The 19,390-nt window shown below is 54.4% G+C and overlaps 2 protein-coding genes across 7 annotated transcripts in view; one reads left to right on the top strand and one right to left on the bottom strand.

Moving 5' to 3' along the window:
* Positions 1-10,795, top strand: part of NRL (neural retina leucine zipper) — a 29,910-nt gene extending 19,115 nt beyond the window's left edge. For 4 of the 5 annotated variants that reach the window (XM_030318796.1, XM_030318794.1, XM_030318799.1 and 1 more), the window contains exons 2-3: positions 8,060-8,467; positions 9,374-10,795. In XM_030318796.1, coding sequence (XP_030174656.1) covers positions 8,087-8,467; positions 9,374-9,706 — 714 coding nt within the window. In that variant the 5' untranslated portion in view covers positions 8,060-8,086 and the 3' untranslated portion in view covers positions 9,707-10,795. Of the gene's footprint in view, positions 1-5,240; positions 5,319-8,059; positions 8,468-9,373 lie in introns of all 5 variants that reach the window. The other variant, XM_030318797.1, reaches the window with a different exon arrangement.
* A 1,791-nt stretch (positions 10,796-12,586) lies between these two features.
* CPNE6 (copine 6) lies at positions 12,587-19,028 on the bottom strand. 2 transcript variants are annotated; one of them, XM_030318757.1, is made up of 17 exons: positions 18,973-19,028; positions 17,458-17,629; positions 16,861-17,040; positions 16,453-16,527; positions 16,214-16,288; positions 15,984-16,067; positions 15,803-15,892; positions 15,341-15,445; positions 15,028-15,114; positions 14,748-14,807; positions 14,350-14,483; positions 14,209-14,263; positions 14,064-14,115; positions 13,602-13,735; positions 13,221-13,457; positions 12,829-13,003; positions 12,645-12,712 (listed from the first exon to the last, which is right to left on the bottom strand). In XM_030318757.1, exons 2-16 carry the CDS (start codon positions 17,623-17,625, stop codon positions 12,866-12,868), a joined length of 1,674 nt encoding a protein of 557 aa, XP_030174617.1. In that variant the 5' UTR covers positions 17,626-17,629; positions 18,973-19,028; the 3' UTR covers positions 12,645-12,712; positions 12,829-12,865. The 2 variants fall into 2 exon arrangements, with proteins under 2 accessions (XP_030174618.1, XP_030174617.1); XM_030318758.1 differs by lacking the exon at positions 12,829-13,003 and having other exon boundaries at positions 12,587-12,712.
* Between the last annotated feature and the right edge of the window lie 362 nt (positions 19,029-19,390).

The following is a 19,390-nucleotide window of genomic DNA, read 5'->3' as shown; positions in this document are numbered from 1 at the left end:
AGGAGAGCTGGCCTCAAGCCTTGGGCTTGCTATTGGCTCTCTATCTCTTCCACCCAGGCTCCATCCTGGACTCAACCTTATGTGTACATGTTTGGATTCTTTCCTCCAGTTCCTACATTCAAACTCCGTCCACACCTATTCCACTTCAGACAACTGCCTCTTTGGCAACCCTTTGGGCCTAAAGGTGTGCATGCTGGTCGCAGCATGGATCTACTGAAGGTCATCATCTCTTCCCTAATGCTGCACCTGCTCTCATGGTTCCCTATCTCAGTGAATAGCACCAGCATCTAGGCAGCTGCTCCAGAGGAACCTGAATCAGTCTAGGCTATTCCTTTCTTCTCTTCCATAGCCAATCAGATGCTAGGACCTTTGGGTTTGTACTTCACAATTAGCTCTCAAATCTGTGTCTATCCCCATGGCCACTGCCTTAGTTCAGGACTTACCTCTCACCTGGCTTCAAGTGATATCTTCCAAGCCACCTCTTGGGCTGCCACCATTCCAAATGCCACTCCTTCTCCCTCCCACCAAGCTACCCTCCAACTCTTCACAGAAGTTCACTTTGATGAGTTAAGAGAGAGAGGGGTAATTTTTATTGTGTGGACACTAGGCTGGGCTCTGTGCCAGCAGCTTTACATGCATTATTTCATTCAGATTCACAACCATCCTATTTTACAGATGTGGACACTGAGGCTTAGAGAGGTTAAGTCATTTGCTCAAAGTTATATAGCTGGTCAGCAGGAGAAATGAAATCCGAATCCAAACCTTTCTGACTCTAATTACCAAGTTATTTCCTGCCTCCAATCCTATACTGTTCCCTTGATTTATCATTAAAAGAAAATGAGATCATATCACTCAGACTTAAAATCCCTCAAGGCTCCCTACCACATGGCAACTGATGTCCTTTATAATCTGACTCCTATTTATCCAACCTTTATCCCTGCCACCTTCTCTCCTATACACCAAATTGCAGTTTCCAGAGCACTTCTGTGAACCTTTTCTGCTCTTCAGACTTAAATTAAACATCACCTCCTTTGTGAAGTCCGTTTGATTCTTAGAATCTATCTCATCCGTGTTGGTTTTATACTGTGTGTGTATATATATATATATATATATATATATATATATATATATTAATGTTTTTATTTATTTTTGAGAGACAGAGGACGAGTGGGGGAGGGGCAGAGAGAGAGGGAGACACAGAGTCTGAAGCAGGCTCCAGGCTCTGAGCTGTCAGCACAGAGCCCAATACGGGCTTGAACCCACGAACCATGAGATCATGACCTGAGCCAAAGTTGGATGCTCAATCGACTGAGCCTCTCAGGCGCCTCTACATACCTATATTTTTGAACTTATCACACTTTATTATAGTTGTTTTTGTATCTTTATAATCCTCACTTAAGTGTTAGCTCCTTGAAAGGAGGGCCCAAATTTTAGTCTTGTTGTTATTTTATCTTAATTTGGCCTTATTTGGTCAGCTAATAAGTGCTGTTTGAATGAAGAATAAACAAGTCTCATGTTTCTGAACACTTCTCCCCCATTGTGTCCTTTCTTAGCTTAAGGGGCTCCCATGAGGATTTCCTTGTAGTGTCGATTCCCTTTATTCATTTATTTGCTACACTTTTATTCAGTTCCCTGGCCCTCCTCCCAGCCTCCCAGGTCTACCAGCTGGCCCAGTGTTCGAAGCACACCACCAGGGGGCAGGGTGTGACCAGCCTTGACCTGGTCTGCATTTTCTTCCCAAGGCCCTCTGGGTCTGGCCCTTGGACACCTTCCCGAGCTCCTGTAGTGGATGCTATGGTGTGTTGCCTAGATCCCTGCTTCAGGATCCAGGTTTTCATTGTCCCAGCCTCGGAGTGGTGGCTGCTAATGGCTCACAGCTGAATACTTCCCTGAGACCTACCTGTGGCTGAAGGGAGTGGTGTCACCAATCACAATACCCCTTTCCTGGGGCAGTGTGTATCCAGTGACTGATTGACGCAAGGGTACAAAAGCCTGATCCCCTTTCCTCAATTTGGTCCATCTGAGCTCCAGAGCTCCTGTGGGATCGGCTGAAGTCTCTGTTCTAATGCAGTGTATTTCCACTTTTCCTCCTGCCCAGTCCTGCTTTTCTCACTCCTTTTGAAAATCCTCCTTGGTGAACCACCTGTATACAGGTTTCCATCTCAGAGTTTGTTTCCAGCTTAAGATATCCCCTAAACTCAACGTGGATACTGCATTAGCCCCCTAATCCCACTCTGATTCCATTTTGCCTTCTAGATCCAAAGTGATCTTTCCAAACAAAATCTGATCTCATCATGGCCCTGCCAAAAATTCTTTAGTAACTTCTCACTGTTCTTTGAATAAAGACCAAATCCTAACCTTGGACCATGAGGCTGTGCTGGATCTGGCCCCTGCTGACATTGCCACCGTCACCTACCACCATTCTTCCCACTTCCTTGGCTTCTTCTACTCTCTGGATATATTGGTCTTTTTGTCTGTTTGTTTTGTACTCATGTCTCCTTCCTGCCTGAGCCTTTACATATATTGTTCTTGCAGCTTGGAATCCCCACCTTCTCCATACCCCCGGACATGGTCACTTCTTACTCACCTGGCTGGTCTCAGTTTAATGTGTCTTCCTTAGGCAAGCTGTCCCCTCAATGCAGCCCCTCATTAGGTTAAGTCTTCATGAAATACAATTTCATAGTGCCTGCCCTTCTCCTTCATAGGACTCACCTCAGTTATAATAGTTTATTTTCACATAGGCTCCTGCCTAACATATGTGGGGCCTGGGGCAAGAGTACAAACAGAGGGTCACAAACCTTGTGTTTTAAATATTTAAAATGTAGAACTCATGCTAACAAACTATTAAATAAAATATGTTCTATTCTTATCCCTTGATAATATGTACACGATGGCCTGGAATTTGGTTCAAAATTGAATGCAGATTTGGATTTTATTTGGAGTCCTTGGGATTCTGCAGCAGAATGTGGTGGGTGGTATGGGGAGAGGATGCACTGGGCCACTGGCCTTTGGGCTCTCTTCTCTTCCCACCCCTGACACTGTCTTGTCCTGTGAGGGGCCTCACATGCATACCTGTGGACCTCCTTGTCTACACATCCCAATTCTGTCCATGACCTCCTATAAATAGTCACCCTTAGCCGGCTTTTGGGTCTAGGGATGTGCGTACTGTAGTGTGGTCCACTTCCGGAAGGGCCTACCTGGGGTAGAGGTCCATGTGGGCCTAGAAGTGGGCTTGGAGCCCTTTGGACAGGGAATTCCTGGGTATCTAGAGTGTGGTCTAGAATGGGGTTGGGTGTGGGCAGAGGAGGCCTGAACTGCTCACCCCATGGGGTGGGACACAGCCAGAGGAGAGCCAGAATGGAGTCTTCCAAAAGCACAGGGCTTAGGGCAGGGGCTACTCTTGCCTGGGCCTAAGGGCAATAAATTGATGCTTCTCTGTTTCATCAGTCTGTATGCTCCACGAAGGCAGGGCTGGTGTCAGTCTGATGTACCGAGGTATCGCTAAAGCCTAGCACAGTGCCTGGTGCTTAATAAACACTTGTCAAATGAACATACCAGGCAGGCCAGGAAGAGGTTTGAAGATTTGGATCCATTACCGAAGATCTGGACACCAAAGGCCAGAACTTCTAGGGCTTACAGGGAATTATGGGCTCCAAATATGGGACAAATATGGGAGTGCAGGACAGAGGAGATAGTGATGGCACCCTGAATTACTGACTCCGTCTCCTCCCTTCCCTCTCATTTTATATCCCCATTCTCCCGGCCCTTTATCTGCCTGGCCCTTCTCCCCCATTGTCCAACATCCCACAGCCCGCTGTGTTTCCTCTATGGCCTGACCATCTATCTGTCTGTTCCTCTGCATCTGTTTCTAATTCTTGGGCCCCAGTCTTACTTTCCTCTGTCCCTTCCTTCTACTGCCTTTGTCCTTCTGGTCCCTTGTTCCTACCACCTCTCTTTTTACCCCTACTCCCTTATTGGTGCTCTCCAGAAGACCTCCTCTCTCTTTTAGTTTGTCATGGCCCTTTGCCCACCTCTTCCATGTGCCTACATCCCTCCGACTTCTTTCGTACAAATCTGTGGGGAGCCACCGACTTGTTCTGCCTTCCATCCCAGGTCTATACCTACTGCCCCCTCAGCTAAGCCTTCTTGCCTCCCTTTCTCTGTTCTGTCATTTCTGAAGTCCACCTGCCTTCATCTTTTTCACTCTCATTTCCCGGTCCCCAGATGTCCTCGAGCCAGTCAGTCTCAGTATGCATCTCCCAGGCCCTGGTTCCACCCCCACCAAGGGGGCCCATTAACTACCTCTTGGGTCCCCACTGGCTGCCTCGGCCTCTTGTCTCTGTGCCCTTGCCCATTTCCTCTGGCCTAGCTCTCACTTCCCGGACTCCTTTCCCTAGTCAGTGGCACCTGGTCTGAGCCCTGAGCGGCTCAGCTTGCCTGAGCTTGTTTAGTCTGACTCTTTTAGCCCGTTAGCAGCTTAGCCACCCCCTCCCCCAAACCTTTCCTTTGAGCCCTCCAGTAAACAAGAAGATCAGCACAGACCTGACAGCTGCTCGGGGGCAAGTGTCTGGACAGACCAGGCATGAGAAAGGGGCTGCACTCAACACTTCCTATTCTTTCTGCATCACAGGAAGTTCTGGGGTCTCTTTCCTGGCTATGTGCCTCAAAGCCACATTCCATGGACATGTACACGAGATTCCCTGGTCTCTATGATCCCCATTCCCATTAAGTGGCCTTGTTCCTAGGCTCTGTTCTTCTGCAAAAACAACTGGATCCAGGCAATCACACTGAGAAGCCTTACTACTTGAATAACGACCGTGGTCTCTGCTCCACGAAATGCAGAACACATGTGGGAAAAGAATGATGTCATCTGATCTAGATCTTCTTATATGTGTGTACAGAGCATGATGGGAAAGACCATGCACACACACAGGGAAGCTGAATTGACTGTAGGTATTCTGTAGACCAGGGGTTCTCAAACTTCAGTGTTCATCAAAGTTGCCTAAAGGCTTATTAACACACAGATTTTTGAGGGCGGGGGGGTCCCAAGCCCAGAGTTTCTGATTCAGTAGGTTTGAGGTGAGGCCAGAGAATATGCATTTCTAGCAAGTTCCCAGGTAATGCTGCTGGTTGGGGCCCACACTTTGAGAACCATTGTTTTAGGCCATCTGAACCTATCAGCTTTTCACCCAACACCTAAGACTGGGACCGTGTTAATTTTTATAACTGATGATCTTTAGGGCTGATGGACACCCAGATCTCTGACTTGGGACAGAGGACTTGTGAACCCCACAGGAACATTTGGATATCCTCACCAGGTAGGGAATAAAGTTCTATTCTAGTACACACCTTGTTTTAAACAGCTTCAGACAGGTTTAAACACCTCCTTAGCTAATTCCTAGTATCCCTGTTCCAACTTCTACTCAGGGATAAGAGCTCTAAGAGGTGTTAGGGGATTAGGCTGAAAATGTAGGTCACCCCCTAGCCATCTGGGAACCAGGATGAGTGAGAGAGGAAGAGAGAGGGACGGAGACACACGCAGGGAAAAGGCGAGAGGAAGCAGAGGGCGTGTGAGGGCAGTTACAGAAGTCAGATGGATTGGTGGTGATTAGATTTCAGTGTCCCGAGGTGGCCCGGAAAGAAGGAGCAGAGATCCCCACTCTCCCTTCTCCTGCTCCTTCCCGCTGGCCTGCCTGTCCTGGGACTGGTCATCAAGAGTGGGAGAGGCTGCGGATTGGATAGCCAAGTCCTAGCGATTCACCGTGGGGACAGTTGCCTGTCCTTCTAATAGGATAGCTGTGAGGAGTGTGTGGCCAGTCACAGTGGGAGTGAGGCAGGGGGCCAGAAATGTGAAGATTCCTGAAAGCAGAACCACTGACCCAACTGGCTAGGTGAAAGTGGGTTCAGACCGTTTGTATTCCCCAAAACAACTGCCAAGGCACTGTAGAGCATTGGAGGGTGAGGGCGCCGGGAACTTCTCTGGGCCTCTTTTCCAGTCCCAGGTTCTCAATCACTGAGGGCTGCGGGTGGTATTCACATGAGGGTGGCTGACTGGGCCAATGCAGCTCTCTGTACCAGGGAACTGAGCACCTGTGAGATGGACCATCAATGAGGAACTTTATTGGGGAAAATGCCCCCTTTCCTTCCTTGAGAACAGGCATACTCATCGTCTTCCCTCTTCTCATTCCCCCCTCAACCCCCCAGGCCAATGAGATATGCAAATGATCCCCTTACCTCATTGGCTGCAGGCCTGAGGACCACAGATGACCTCAGAGAGCTGGCCCTTTAAGAGTGCCCTGTGGGCTCAGTGCCCACAGCGCCTTGTTCTGAGCACAGAGGCACCAGGCCCTGATCAATGGGGTCTCCAGTCTCTGAGGAAACTGTGCCTGCCTGGCTCTGACACTGACCACATCATCTTTACCATCCCCCAAGTGAGTATATTTGGGGCCTACCTGGGTGCCAGGCCTCTCACCTATAGCCTCCGCCTCTGTCATCTGCTGTCTGCTCTCTGCTGTCTATTGTCAAGAATCCTCACACTTCTTTCCCCTGCCCCACTCCCACCCTGGCTGGCTTTATGTCCCTTACTGCTATCACATCAGAAAGATAAATAGCCCTCCTCACTTATCTCTTCGTTCAGTTCTCTCTGGACACCTCTCTCACTGTTTCACCATAGCCTCCCTGCCAAGGATCATTCCTTCAATCTGTGTCTTTGTTCCTACCACCCCTGTCCTCTCAAGGGTGAGGGGTTCAGTAGATAGGGCAACAACCCTTCCCTGGGACAGGAAGACACAAGGACTTGTCCTTCCTCTCACCTCTCTGGGCAGAGCCTGAGGGTATGAGATGTCTAGAGAGAGAGCTACGTAGGCTTGGGGTATCAAGATGGGACCAGATGCCAAGCACTGGGGATAAGCACTCCCTGCCTTGCCCCTTCGGGGGCTGGCAGTGGGGCTATTGGAACTGGAAGCTGGGCTAGAGTGTGAGACTTCTGGCTCGGGAAGGATTCCTGAGGTCATCTAGCCTGAGGTTCCTCAGGTGAGCACACACTCTGCATGATAACAGGGAGGAGAGCTCCTGGGTGACATAAGTTTGGGATGCTCTGGGTTGAGGTTGAACAGATGGTTTACTGAAGGACTTCATAGATTAATATGTTGCTGTGCTTTGTGAATCTGCAAAACGTGGGGATAGGAGGTAGCATTTCTCAAATTTATCTGAGCATCAACTTCTTCTTGGGTATTTCTCACACTTGGTGTTTCCTGGAACACTCTTTGGGAAATGTGAAGGTCTAATTGCCTTTATTGAACAGAAGGGGAAACTGGGGTCAGGTGATCCGTCCAAGTTCATACAACATAGCAGGTTCTGAATAGAAGGAGGAAAACCAATCTTGGTTGGTTCTCTTTGGAGAGATTGGCTTGGGGAAAGATGGTCACCACTCAGTCCTGATCTTGCTAGAACTGACTCTAGGACCTTTCTTTTTCCCTTGGAAAGTCTCATGCTCCTATGAAAGGGATTAATTGATTGATTAACCCACAGAATAGATGTGCATTGAGGATCTTCTAGTGCAAGGCATTGGCCTAGGTGTTCTGAGAGAGAGATATAACAACGTTATCCCTATATATTAAAATTCACCTCATACATACCTTCCCATTGTCCTAAAATAGACACCTACTCTGTTACAGTTAATTAAGCAAAAATTTTTGATTGCTTGGAAATGGAATGATGTCTCTTGAGATGACAGAGCCTCTCAGTCTGTCCCAGCACTAGAGTTGGGAGTACTGCCATATTCCTCTTGTTTTTCAAAGCTCCCAGAGGCAACAGTGGGACCAGACTCCATGCTTTCATCTTCTTCAGTCAGGCCTTTAAGCTGCTTGCTGGAGCCCCTGCCAACCTGAAAAGTTGCCTCAGTCCAGAGGTGACTATTTAGGGAACAGGGTTGCACCATCGCCCCTGCTTTCCAGAACTGTGGCTCTCCAGAACACTTGGACTTTGGAAGAAGGAGGTTCCCATAAGGAGGCTGGCAGGCAGCCTCCAGGTGCTCCAAATCTCTCTTCTTTTTTTGCAGGTGCACCCCTCCCAATCCAGCCCCAGAATGGCACTGCCTCCCAGCCCCCTGGCTATGGAATACGTCAATGACTTTGACTTGATGAAATTTGAGGTAAAGCGGGAACCCTCTGAGGGGCGATCTGGCCCCCCAACAGCCTCACTGGGCTCCACACCCTACAGCTCAGTGCCTCCTTCACCCACCTTCAGTGATCCAGGCATGGTGGGGGCCACTGAGGCCCCCCGGCCAGGCCTGGAGGAGCTGTACTGGCTGGCCACCTTGCAGCAGCAGCTGGGGGCTGGGGAGGCACTGGGCCTGAGTCCTGAAGAGGCTGTTGAGCTGCTGCAGGGTCAGGGGCCAGTCCCTGTTGAGGGGCCCCACAGCTACTACCCAGGAAGCCCGGAGGAGACAGGAGCCCAGCATGCCCAGGTGAGTGATCAGTGAGTTGGTTTGAGGGGAGGCAGGGTGAGGGAGGACAGCCCAAGAGAGGAAGGAGAATTCCTGGAGAGGGTTATGGATTGGACAAGAGACAGAGGGCAGGAGAAGACAAGGGCCCTTGAAAAAAATCAGAGAGAGAAAACTATCTTCTGCCCCCTCCCTTTTCCCCAAATGGAGAGAAATGAGTAGTCTAAACCAGGAGGAAGAGGGAGAAAAGATTAAAAGAGGACCAAAAGGGGAGAGTTGAGAATTAAAGGAGAGCCGTTGATTACGGGAGGCAAATATACTCCGTCTGTGGAAACCAGGGAAAGAGTTGCGCTTGGAATTGAGTGGAGTTGAGACAGCGGGCACGGGAATGAGGTTGGCCTTTTCAAGACATCGTGCTTCCCCAGCCCCCAACCTTCTCAGGAAGGATTGGGACTCATCCTATTAATTATAGACACAGATGGGGGTGTTGAGGGCATTAGGATGTAATCCAAATCCGTTGAGGGTCACAGGGTTGCGGCCTTCAGGACAGGGGAGCGAGGTGCATTGGCGGGGCGGGTTCCGTCTGGGCCGTGTCCGCCGGACACCCGGTGAGCCTGGAGCAGGACGCTAAGGACCTCGCTGCAGCGGCGCGGATTTCAGGCGCGCGACCCGCTAGCCAGACCGTGGGAGGCGGGGCCTGCAGTGCGGGGCGGACCCAAAGGGGGAGCGCGCCCCTCGGGGAGGAGGGGCTTGTTGGGATCTGGGGCGGGGTCTGGACTGCGGGGTAGATTCTGAGGAAGGGCGAGCATCTGGTAAAGGTGGAGGCCGGGGGCGGAGCCTTCCCGAGGGCGGGGTAGTCCGGCTCGCGACCTAAGTGTGGAGCGGGGAGGGACCCGGCGCTGACCCGCTCTCTGCCCTCTCCCTCTGCAGCTGGCGGAGCGGTTTTCGGACGCGGCGCTGGTGTCGATGTCTGTGCGGGAGCTAAACCGGCAGCTACGGGGCTGCGGGCGCGACGAGGCGCTGCGGCTGAAGCAGAGGCGCCGCACGCTGAAAAACCGCGGTTACGCGCAGGCCTGCCGCTCCAAGCGGCTGCAGCAGCGGCGGGGGCTAGAGGCTGAGCGCGCCCGCCTGGCCGCCCAGCTGGACGCGCTGCGGGCCGAGGTGGCCCGCCTGGCCAGGGAGCGCGACCTCTACAAGGCTCGCTGTGACCGGCTGACCTCGAGCGGCCCCGGGGCCGGGGACCACGCCCACTTCTTCCTCTGAGTTGCTAGGGGCCGCCGAGTGGTGTAGTAGGTGGGTGGGGGACACCACCTAGAAGGCCACTTTGCCATTCACTAGATGGTTACTAGCGCCTTCTGGTGCCAGACACCCTGTTGTATGACTACATATATATGCCCGAACTTCCTGGACCCTCAAGGCATGCTCCAACGTTAGAGGCTGGTCATTTTCTGGGAGAGAGGTCTTCGCAGGCAGGCAGCATACACAGCCCTCCACCTCCTGTTCCGCCCCACTTGACCAGGACACTGAGATCTGGAGGAGCCGGTGCCCGGACTGTTGTGGTGGGGGGCGGGTAAGAAGAGGCGCGGATGATAGCTGGGTGACAGTGAATGGGAGGAGAGGGAGTGGTGTGACTTCCCCCTCAGTTTAGATTTTAATTCAAGGTTTTCAACCTGTAGTGCATTAAGGTGGTAATTAGCAATGAAGCAGTATTTTCATTCTGAGGCTTGTAAACACCCCATTTTAAGACTACTGCATTTTTCAAGATTTCAATCACCAACAAGACAGACTAGGAACTCTATCCATGAGGCTTTCATCCTATCCAACCCAGTGGCCTCCAGGGCCAAGAACAACAAAGGCCTGAGGAACTGTAGGGGTGGTTGGTGCCGACTGGGAGAGAATTCTGGGCAGGAGTCTGGAGACCTGGGTGCTAGGCCCAGCTCTGCCACAGGATACCTCTGTCACCTTGAGAAAATCACTTGCTCCCTGGGTTTTGGTTACCTCATCTAATCCTGGATTGGATGACTTCTGACACCTTTCCAGTTCTGGCATCTCCTTGGTGTAGGAGCCCCAAGAGTCTTCCCAAGAACCCCCCAAGACAACCTCACCAAAGGGACTTCCTGTCCTGCTCCTGCTTCCTGATTGCAGCCTAGGCGGTGGATGAGCCCATGCGCTGCTCCTCTGCTGCTCTCTCCAAGCTGCCTTGGCCTCCAGACCTGCATAGGGTACCCTTGCTACCTCCTGCCTTGCTGAGGGCTGAGGTGAGCCTTTGCCCAGCATGACAAGATGCTGAAAGAGTGTGGTTTTTGTGAATTAAACTTGAAGTTCAGGCAGAACTTTACACTATTGGCTAAATATTCTTGCAATTTAAGAAGTGCTCATTCTTTAGCCTGGCTCCTGGTTCCTGTGTGTGTGTGTGTGTGTGTGTGTGTGTGTGTATGCGCGCGCGCACACACACACGTGCGCGCACTGTGTCTCAGTTCTGGAGGCCCAATGAAAATGGGGTGGAAGCGTGGGGATTGGGCCAGATGGAGCCTCCTCCTCCCACCACCACTGCACAGAAGCCGAGGAGCATCAGTGACTGGGCCAGGCCTGCCTATGGCTATCCTGAGGTCCCACAGTTGCCATGGTTACCCAGCCCTTTGGTTCATCTGCCTACAGAGAGAGTAGGCGGGGGCTCTGGGCAGAGCAGAGGCATTGAGCTGGGAGCAGCTACCTCACCAGCCACTGTCGTAGGTCCTCTAAGGGACATAATAAATAGGGAGAAGCAGTCGAGGGTGGGGAAGAGGCTCCCATATGTCTCTCTTCCTTTCTGCCCCCTCTATCCACCCCCTCCCCAGCTGTCTCTTCCCATCACAATTCTTGTTCTCTCCTCCCCCTCCTCTAGCCCAGCTCATCCCTCTTCCACTCAGGAGCCTGCAATGGGAGGCATCTCCTCCATCTCCCCCAGGATTTCTTTCTCTTCTCCTCTCCTTCTCTACCACTGGCCACCGGCCACCGTCTCGGGCTCTGGCTCCTCTATCTGAGTGGCTCACAGAGCCTCTCCTCCTTCATCTCCTTCCACATGCATCATTGAAGAAAGAGGCTGGGGCAGGGAGGGTCCCTCCAGGGTCCCATCTCTTCTTCTCTTGCTCTGGATATCACCTGTGTCCTCGCCTGCTCTCTCGAGCTGCAGTCCAGACCCAACACCGCTCTTGCACACCTTCCTTAACTGGCTGGGTTCCTGCACAGCACACACATGGGCAGAAATGCCATTCACAGGCACCTACCCCCCATACACGCAATCAGCCCACATAAGCATACACCTGAATCTCAAGATGAGGCTCACATGGATACACCTCACAGAAGCTGCACGCTAGTGATTAAGAGTGTGGGCACAGATGGGTTTGGGCTCAAGTTCCAGGCCCACCAGTTCTTTGATGATGGGTGAATTTAAATGGAACGTCACTTGATTTGTGAGAGTGGGTACATTTAAAGCACGTAGCACAAAGTTTAGCACATGCCAAATAACGTTTTACTGCTGTTGTTAATGTTATTAAGAGTACCCAGCCTGACTTCCTGAACCATTACATTAAGACCACACTCATGGACAGGCAGGGATGTGCAGTGCATGAGCACACACATTCGCACACCCAGGAAAACCAGGCTGCACAGACCTTAGATGCTCCCTTTATATTCATAATTCATTAACAGACCTGCTGCCCTCCTTCAGTCCCCGCCCAACACCCCTTCTCGGCCCGCCCCACAGCTGTGTGGGGGCTGGAGTTCAGCTCATGGGGGACTCAGCTGGGCTTCTCTGGAGGCAGCTGTAAGAGGGCATCAACCTGCCCCTTTGACAGCCCCTTATTACCCACCCCCCCATCTCTGGTAATTAACCTTCATGGTGCTGGGCCCCCTGGGGTTGGGAGGTGAGGGTAGGGGCTCATCAGATCCCACTGGCACACAATTGGGGTGAAACTGCTGAGATACCAAGCTGCTGGGGAGCTCTGGCTCAGATTTTGAAAGGTGCTGGTCCTCATTTCTTAATGGCGTGTATGGTTGGGTGGGTGTTGGGCATCTGAGACATGATGGATAGAGGCTGAGGTGCTAGGAGTGGTTCCCTTTATTAATGGCCAGAAAGTCAGGATCACTGAAGAAAGTCACAAGGCTGAGGGGTATGGGGCCTGGAGAGATAGAGCAGGGCTCACCACGCACTTCCAGGACCTAGGGGGCACAGCCGGTCCAAGAGGGAGAGGCACTGGTCACTCGAATCACAAGGGTCAGGACAGGCACCTGGGACAGGGGGGGATAGTCATAAGCACCTTCCTCTACACAACATTGAGCCCAGATGGGCTCCACCAAACACCACCTTGCACTCCTGTCCACCCCTTTGGGCCCCCAGGACTCACTGAGAGGCTGAGGGAGTGTCGGTCCGGTAGGAGGCAGTCACGGGCTAGGGCTGGGGGTCGTGGCCGGTGTGCAAGGCCTGGGAGCCCCTGGGCTGATGCCCTGGCTGGCATAGTACTCCACCACCTGCCTGGGCACCTCAGCCAGGACACACTTAGCAAGCGCAGAGGGTGCGGCCTGGGAGTAGGGGCGGGGACGTGGTTGGGGGGGGCGAAGATTGCGGGGGGGGGGCGGGGGGGAGAGGCCAGGCAAGGGGGCGGGGCTTCGGGGTGGCCAGATGGGCTCCATCCAGCCTCCCTCACAAGCCTTCAACCCGGTTTGGGAGAGGCTGGTCTGATTGGAGGGCCTGAGGAACTGGGGAGTCCTTTGGCCAGTGGGGGCACCAGGCACTCACATCCTTGAAGTCCCGGAAGGGCACGAACTGGACGATGTCGCGGGCCGCGGGCACCCCTCGGGGGCAGCGCAAGGTACCGTCGTCGCCATCCAGCAGCCGCATGTCTGAGAAGTCCGCATTGCCCACACCCACGATGATGATGGACATGGGCAGGCGGGAGGCGCGCACGATAGCTGTGCGTGTCTCGGCCATGTCACTCACCACGCCGTCGGTGAGCACCAGCAGCACCGAGTACTTCTGAAAGCAGACAGAAGGGAGGAAGGGTAGGTTCTGTGTGTAAGGGCTTTGGCACCCACCCCAAGCCCGGCCCTGGCCCTGGCCCCAGGCCCACCAGAGGACACCCAGTGGGGCAGTGCCTGGTTGCCTGCTTCGTCTCCTCACCGTGGCTTGGCCGGTGCTCTGCTCTCGCTGAGCTGGCTCCGCCACGCGGTTGATGATGGGGGCCACGTTGGTGGGGCCATAGAGCTGGATCTGGGGTAGGCACCGTCGGTAGGAGGCGATGACCCCCGAGATCTCTGTAGGCCAGGAGGTGAGGCCAGCAGAAATTAACAGGGAGCCCTTCTTGACACCCCTTCCAACCAAGGAGGTCCTTCCCTATCTCAGGACTGCCTGACCCCTTAAGTTCCTCACTAAGCAGGAGAGTTGGATGGTCCAGGCTCTGGGAGAGGAGGGTGGGCAGATGCTGGGTCAGGAGCTGGGAGTCCCAAATGAAGACAGGAGCTGAGTGGGCCAAAGGGCAGGGGGCCGGCCCATGAGGATGGAATCTATCCCCCTGCATGGGGTGTATCAGCTGCGTACGGTGTATGGGGGGAGGCGGGGCTGGTGAAAATCTCCCCTCTTTACCTTCACATTCAGGATTTTCCGGGTCAAAGTTGATAGCAAAGTCATGGGACACCTGTGAGGGTAAGGTGAGGGCAGCGAGAAGATGTCCTTTCCTTCCTTTCTGACTCTCCCACCAAATCCTCCCTTCCTCTCAAACCCAGCCTACCTCGAAGTTGGGGGGGATTCGAGCCCCAAAGCCAAATGCTGGAAACCGTTTATCACTGGGGAGAAGAAAAGCCGGGGGGGGGGCATTGGGCAAGGCCTCTGTGCCCATCACCCCCCTCCCCTACCTCCCCCCGCCTCCTACCTGTCGTAGTCTTGGCAGATGCCTCCCACTGCACGCAGGGCTTGCAGGTAGTGGTTGGGCTGGCGGGGACTGAGGCAGTGTAGGGACTGACTGCTCCTTGGGTCCCCGTTGGAGGCCGTGAAGTCGATGGCCACCTAGTGGAGGTGGAAAAGGGTCTCAGTGCATCTATGAGAGCTAACAGAGGCTAGCCCAGAGCTAAGGTCTGTAGGGGAGGACCCAGGTAAGTCCAGTCAAGCCCACAGGTAGCTTCATCATGGAGTGGGGTGAGGAGTACAGGATGACAATGCTAAGGCTCATGAGCGGCCCCAGCAGGGGCAGTGGGGATTTGGGGCTCCTTCTGTTCATGATGTGCTTAGCCCCTTCCTCTTGCCTGTGTCCCCCGTCCCCTGGGTCTTTACCGTGAAGCTGATCTGGCAGCCGCCCATGATATAATCCAGGAAGGTGTGCACCTTCTCCACCTAGCAGGAGAGGGAAGAGGTAAAGTAGCAGGATGGTCTTTTGAGGAGGGAGCTGAGGGGGGCGGGCTTCTGTGGGGAAAGTGGAAGGGACAAAAGTGTGTGAGGTTGAAGTTCCCAGTGGGATAGGGCAAGCCTTCTCAGTTCCCAGAGGAGGAGACACTGGTCTTTGAAAAAAGGATTGAATCTGAGCAGCCAGCTTGAGGCAGGCACCGGAATTTACCGTGCACTGGGCCAGTACCACGGTCCCCGAGCTCTTGTAGTTCTTCTTCTTGTCCCGGTACTTGGGGTTGATACAGTCCCACTGCATCTAGATCCCACACACCCCACAAGTCTACAGTCACAATTCCATCAGGCAACCCCTGGTCTCCCTTCCAGAAGAGCCTCCCAGAGTAAGACCCCCATGGCTCAGTCCTTAGACTGAGCCTGGGAACTTTCCACCCCCTCGTCCTATTGCATGTAATGGGCTCTTCAGCACCCTTAGAATTCTCCCAGGGATCTGGGTGGGATTCTGGGAGCTAGGGTCTTTGTGGCACCTCCTGCCCAGGGTTTGCCGTTCCTTCCTGCATCTCCTGGAATGTGCTGGTGAACTCGCCGATGAAGTCATGCTTCCCGCTCGAGTCATAGTCATACACCAGGAACTGAGAAGGCAAGGAGGGGAGGCGAGAGGGTCAGGGTTGCTTTGCAGTGGTTCCTGGGGGCAGGGGATGGACTTAGGGAGGTAGGGGGCTAATAGTCCCTAGGCCCAAACAGATGTCCTTAAGCTGCCTAAAGAGGCTACCTGCTGAACTTTATTCTTTGGCTCAATCTGGCAGGGACTTTGGCCTTGATAAAAGGCACACATTGTAGGAACACTGAACTGTGACTGGGTCTTTACCCCACAGTGGGAAGGGCTTATCACATGAGGGAGGGGAAGGGGCTTGACACGCTCAGGAGGAATGTCTCAGACAGAGGCTAGATGCTCCAATAGGCTGCCCTTGCTTGGCGGGGGGCCTCACCTTGAGAGGCCGGTGGACATCACAGCTGCATAGGGAGTGCAGGGACAGGCGGAATGGCTCCCAGCTGGGATTCAGGTTGTTCTTCACCACCTTGGAGAGGCACCCGAGAGCTGGTCACCTCCTCTCTAGGTTTCCCTGCTCTGCTCTTCCTCCCTCCTTCCCCACAGCTCCAGGCACCAACCTCCGTCCTCCAGACGAGCTGGTCACTCTGGTCCCCATTGGTCTTATAGATCTCCATGAAAGGGTCAGATTTGCTGAACAGATCCTGAACAGAGGAAAGGACCCATGGGCCTGATGAGGTCTGCAAGGGGAGGCAGCTAACACTGAGTAGGGAGCAGCACTGATTTATCTTGAGTGGGGGCCTTGGCTCTCTAACAGGGAAGATGGGGGCCTGGACCCTGGGTTTCCAACCTTGTTGTCCAGCTTGTGGGCTCTGAAGGTGAGTTGCACATAGTCATTGGTGCCAGATACCTCCTCAGCCACAATCTGCAAAGGGGAAACAAGTGCAGGATTCCCCCCTACCACACAAAGGGCCACCTTATGCCCTTTCCCTTAGGTGGAAGCCAGTCCTGGGCATGATGTTACCATGGATGTCCATGCAGGGGCATTGAATGCCGTGCCCAAGGGTCAGTATAGGTGACCTTGCCTACCGTGATGGTGGACTTGCCCGCAGTCTTCCCATTCTTCAGCAGCAATGGTTTAGTGACCTTGGTTTGTGACACAATCTGGAGATGAAGGTAGAGGGAGATCCAGCTGTGACCCGCGCCCCCCCCCCCCCCCCACTTTGGCCAAGGAACAAGGGACAGGGTAAAAATATCCTTAGAGTGCTCACAGGGGCTATACTTGGGCTAGGGTTGGATGTAATTTCCACAGCAACATTAAGAGGTAGGCATACGACCCCCATTGTTTAGATGAGGAAACTAAGACTCAGAGAGGTTAAACATCTTGCCCAAGGCTGCACAGCCAGTGAATGGTGGAATGGGGTCCAAGCCCAGACTGAACTAGCTCCAGAGCTTATTCTCTGTTATTTTGGGGGTAGGGTGGATGAGAAAGCAAACCTGGCCCAAGGTGCATTCTGTAGAGCCGAGGAAGGTGTCATTGCGGGGGCTAGTGGCTCCATCCTCAGCGTCAAACACGTGGAACTGCAGGGGCTGCTTCTCCTCAAAAAAGTACTCGAGGGCCAGCACCCGAGAGAAGACAGGGCTGGAGCAGGAGCGTAGCACCTCTGTGTGCTCCACCTGCGGCAGGGGGCAAGGGCCCTCTGGGAACCCAGGCTACTTTTCCCTGCCCTGGACCACCCTGCTCATGCCAGGTTTCCTCAGGCTCCTGTATCCCCAGGGACTAGCTCTTCCCTTGTTAGGCTGACCCCCGAGCTCAGGCTGCTGCCAGCCCACTGGACCTTCAGTCCTTTGAGGCTCTGATAAGGCCTTTGGGAGCTGTGCCACAGCCGATCCCAGGACCCTGTAGGACTCTGTGGCTCTAAAATGGTTTGTGTTTGTAATGATGACCCACCTGTCTCCAAGGTTACCCCCACAGCCTAGAATAGGCCCCTCAGAGTCCTTACATTCTCCTGTGAGGCTTTCCTTGCCCCTTCCCAGCCCCTCCTCCTTCCCAGGCTAGGAGGTTAGTTAAGATAAGACCCAGCCCATTCTCACCTCCACCCACTGCTCATCAGAGTAGAGCTTGAGCAGCACGCAGGGGTGGGGCTTGGTGAGTGTGTCTCGGTCCAAGAGGCCATGGCAGGACACCCGCAGCTCCACCCGCGAGGCCCCCAGCGTCATGGCTGGGGGCTCAGGCACCCATCCCATCTCAGGGTCCGACATGTCACTGTGGGGACAGAGCAGATGGCCTGGACACTGGAAAGGGAACATCTGCCAGGGGAGGGGTCTGTCTTCTGGGAACCTGGGCCCCATGCCCCACCTTGTCCTGCTTCCTGAGGCCCTGGGATCTTATGGATCTCCTGCTTCCCCCCTACCCACCCCCACCCCTGCCCTCAGCTTAGCTTCCTTGGCTGGAGCTGTGGACAAGGAGGGCGGAGGACCTGAGCTTCCCACTCTTGCACAGCCCTATGCCTCTGTCACCCCTGCTGACCTACTATGCATGGATGGGGTTGGAGAGGGCTGGGGATGTGGGGGGTTCCTGGCAGTCTTGGCTCCTAGGCCATCGATTGATCCATGCTTTCTGCTACCTCAGCACCTTCTGCTATTTCCCGACTGATGTTTGAGCCAGCACTGCACTCAGCCTTGGCACGAGGGAGCTGAACTGGGGCAAGGGGGTGGGGACATGGGTGGAGGAGCCCCTGGAAGTCTGAAGGGGATGGGCCTCAAGAATGGAGTCTGCAGTAGGCAGGAGGAGGCAGGTTGTAAGATGCCCTGTGGGGCTGTCCTTATCCACCTCCCCCTACTCATCTCCTGGGTGACTTACGGGAAGGGAGGGGTGGTGGGCTTGGGGAGTTAGAGACAGAGCCCCGTCCTCGCTGAGAGCTCCTCCAGGTTCCTGGCAGGGGCTCCCACTATGACAACTCCCGCTTCCCTCCCCACCTCCCCTGTTCTCACACTTCTTGGCAGCACTGGCACTGTCTCTTAGCGACAGGATTTTTGGGGAGCCACAACCCCCTCCATGCTGCCCGTGGGATGCACGCACGCCACCCTCCCCCAGCAGTGGTATCAAGCCTCGGGCAGCAGCAGGCAGGGGTATGCTGGCCCGAGTTCACGGCTGGTCAGTCCATCTATCTGTGTCTGTCCACATCTCAGGGTGAGGCTGTCTGATCCCATGTCGTGCTTCCCCCAAGCGAGTGTGCGTTGGTGTGTCTGAATGCCCCCACCCTGTGTGTCTGTGCCCTAGTCGTGTGTCTGTATCCAGGAGGGTGTGCCAGTTCCCGTACCTCCCTCAGAACCGGGACCCTTCTCTGGCTGGGTTCCCCCCCTCCCCATAGCGCGTGCCTTTCTGGATATGTGAGGGAGGGTCTGGGTGGGCGGGTGGGGGTCTCTGCCTTCCTGCCACAAGTCTCCCAGTTCTCGCAGGGCCCCTGAGATGGGCAGGTGCATGTGGTGGTGAGGGGATCGGGCAGGACTGGAGACCTCTCTGGGGGCTGGGGGGAGATGTTGTTATGGAGACTGAGCCAGGCTGGGCCAGGCTGGGGCTGGGCTAGGGAGGAAGGGGAGGCTCACCTGGGCTCTAGTCGGGGGCTCCTCTCTCCGGCTCTCTGGCCCTGGCCCTGACTCCCTTGCTTCTCCAGCCGCTGGCGCCGGCTCCGGCTCCGGCTCTGCTGCTATTTATGGGGCCTGGATGGGGAGGGGTGGGGGGGCCGCAGCACCAGCTCCCCCCCGCACAGACCGGTTGGGAGGGAGAAGAGGGGAGGGGCAGGGCCACTGCCTGGGAGGGAGCCATAGAGCCGGGGGAGGAGGGCGGGCCGGGGGTGGCTCAGAGGCAGGACCCCCACAGACACAGTGACACACATCTTCCCCTTCACACCACACCCATGCACACATTGTGGCAGTGTGTGCACGCACACACATTCACACCAGGAGACGATGGAGACACACGCACCCACGGCTCGTGGGCTCACACGTATCCTGACACACACAG

The sequence above is a fragment of the Lynx canadensis genome, chromosome B3 (assembly GCF_007474595.2).
Source record: "Lynx canadensis isolate LIC74 chromosome B3, mLynCan4.pri.v2, whole genome shotgun sequence".
NCBI lineage: Eukaryota > Metazoa > Chordata > Mammalia > Carnivora > Felidae > Lynx > Lynx canadensis.
The sequence above is the reverse complement of the archived record's forward strand: the minus strand, read 5'-3'. Positions and strand labels throughout refer to the sequence as shown.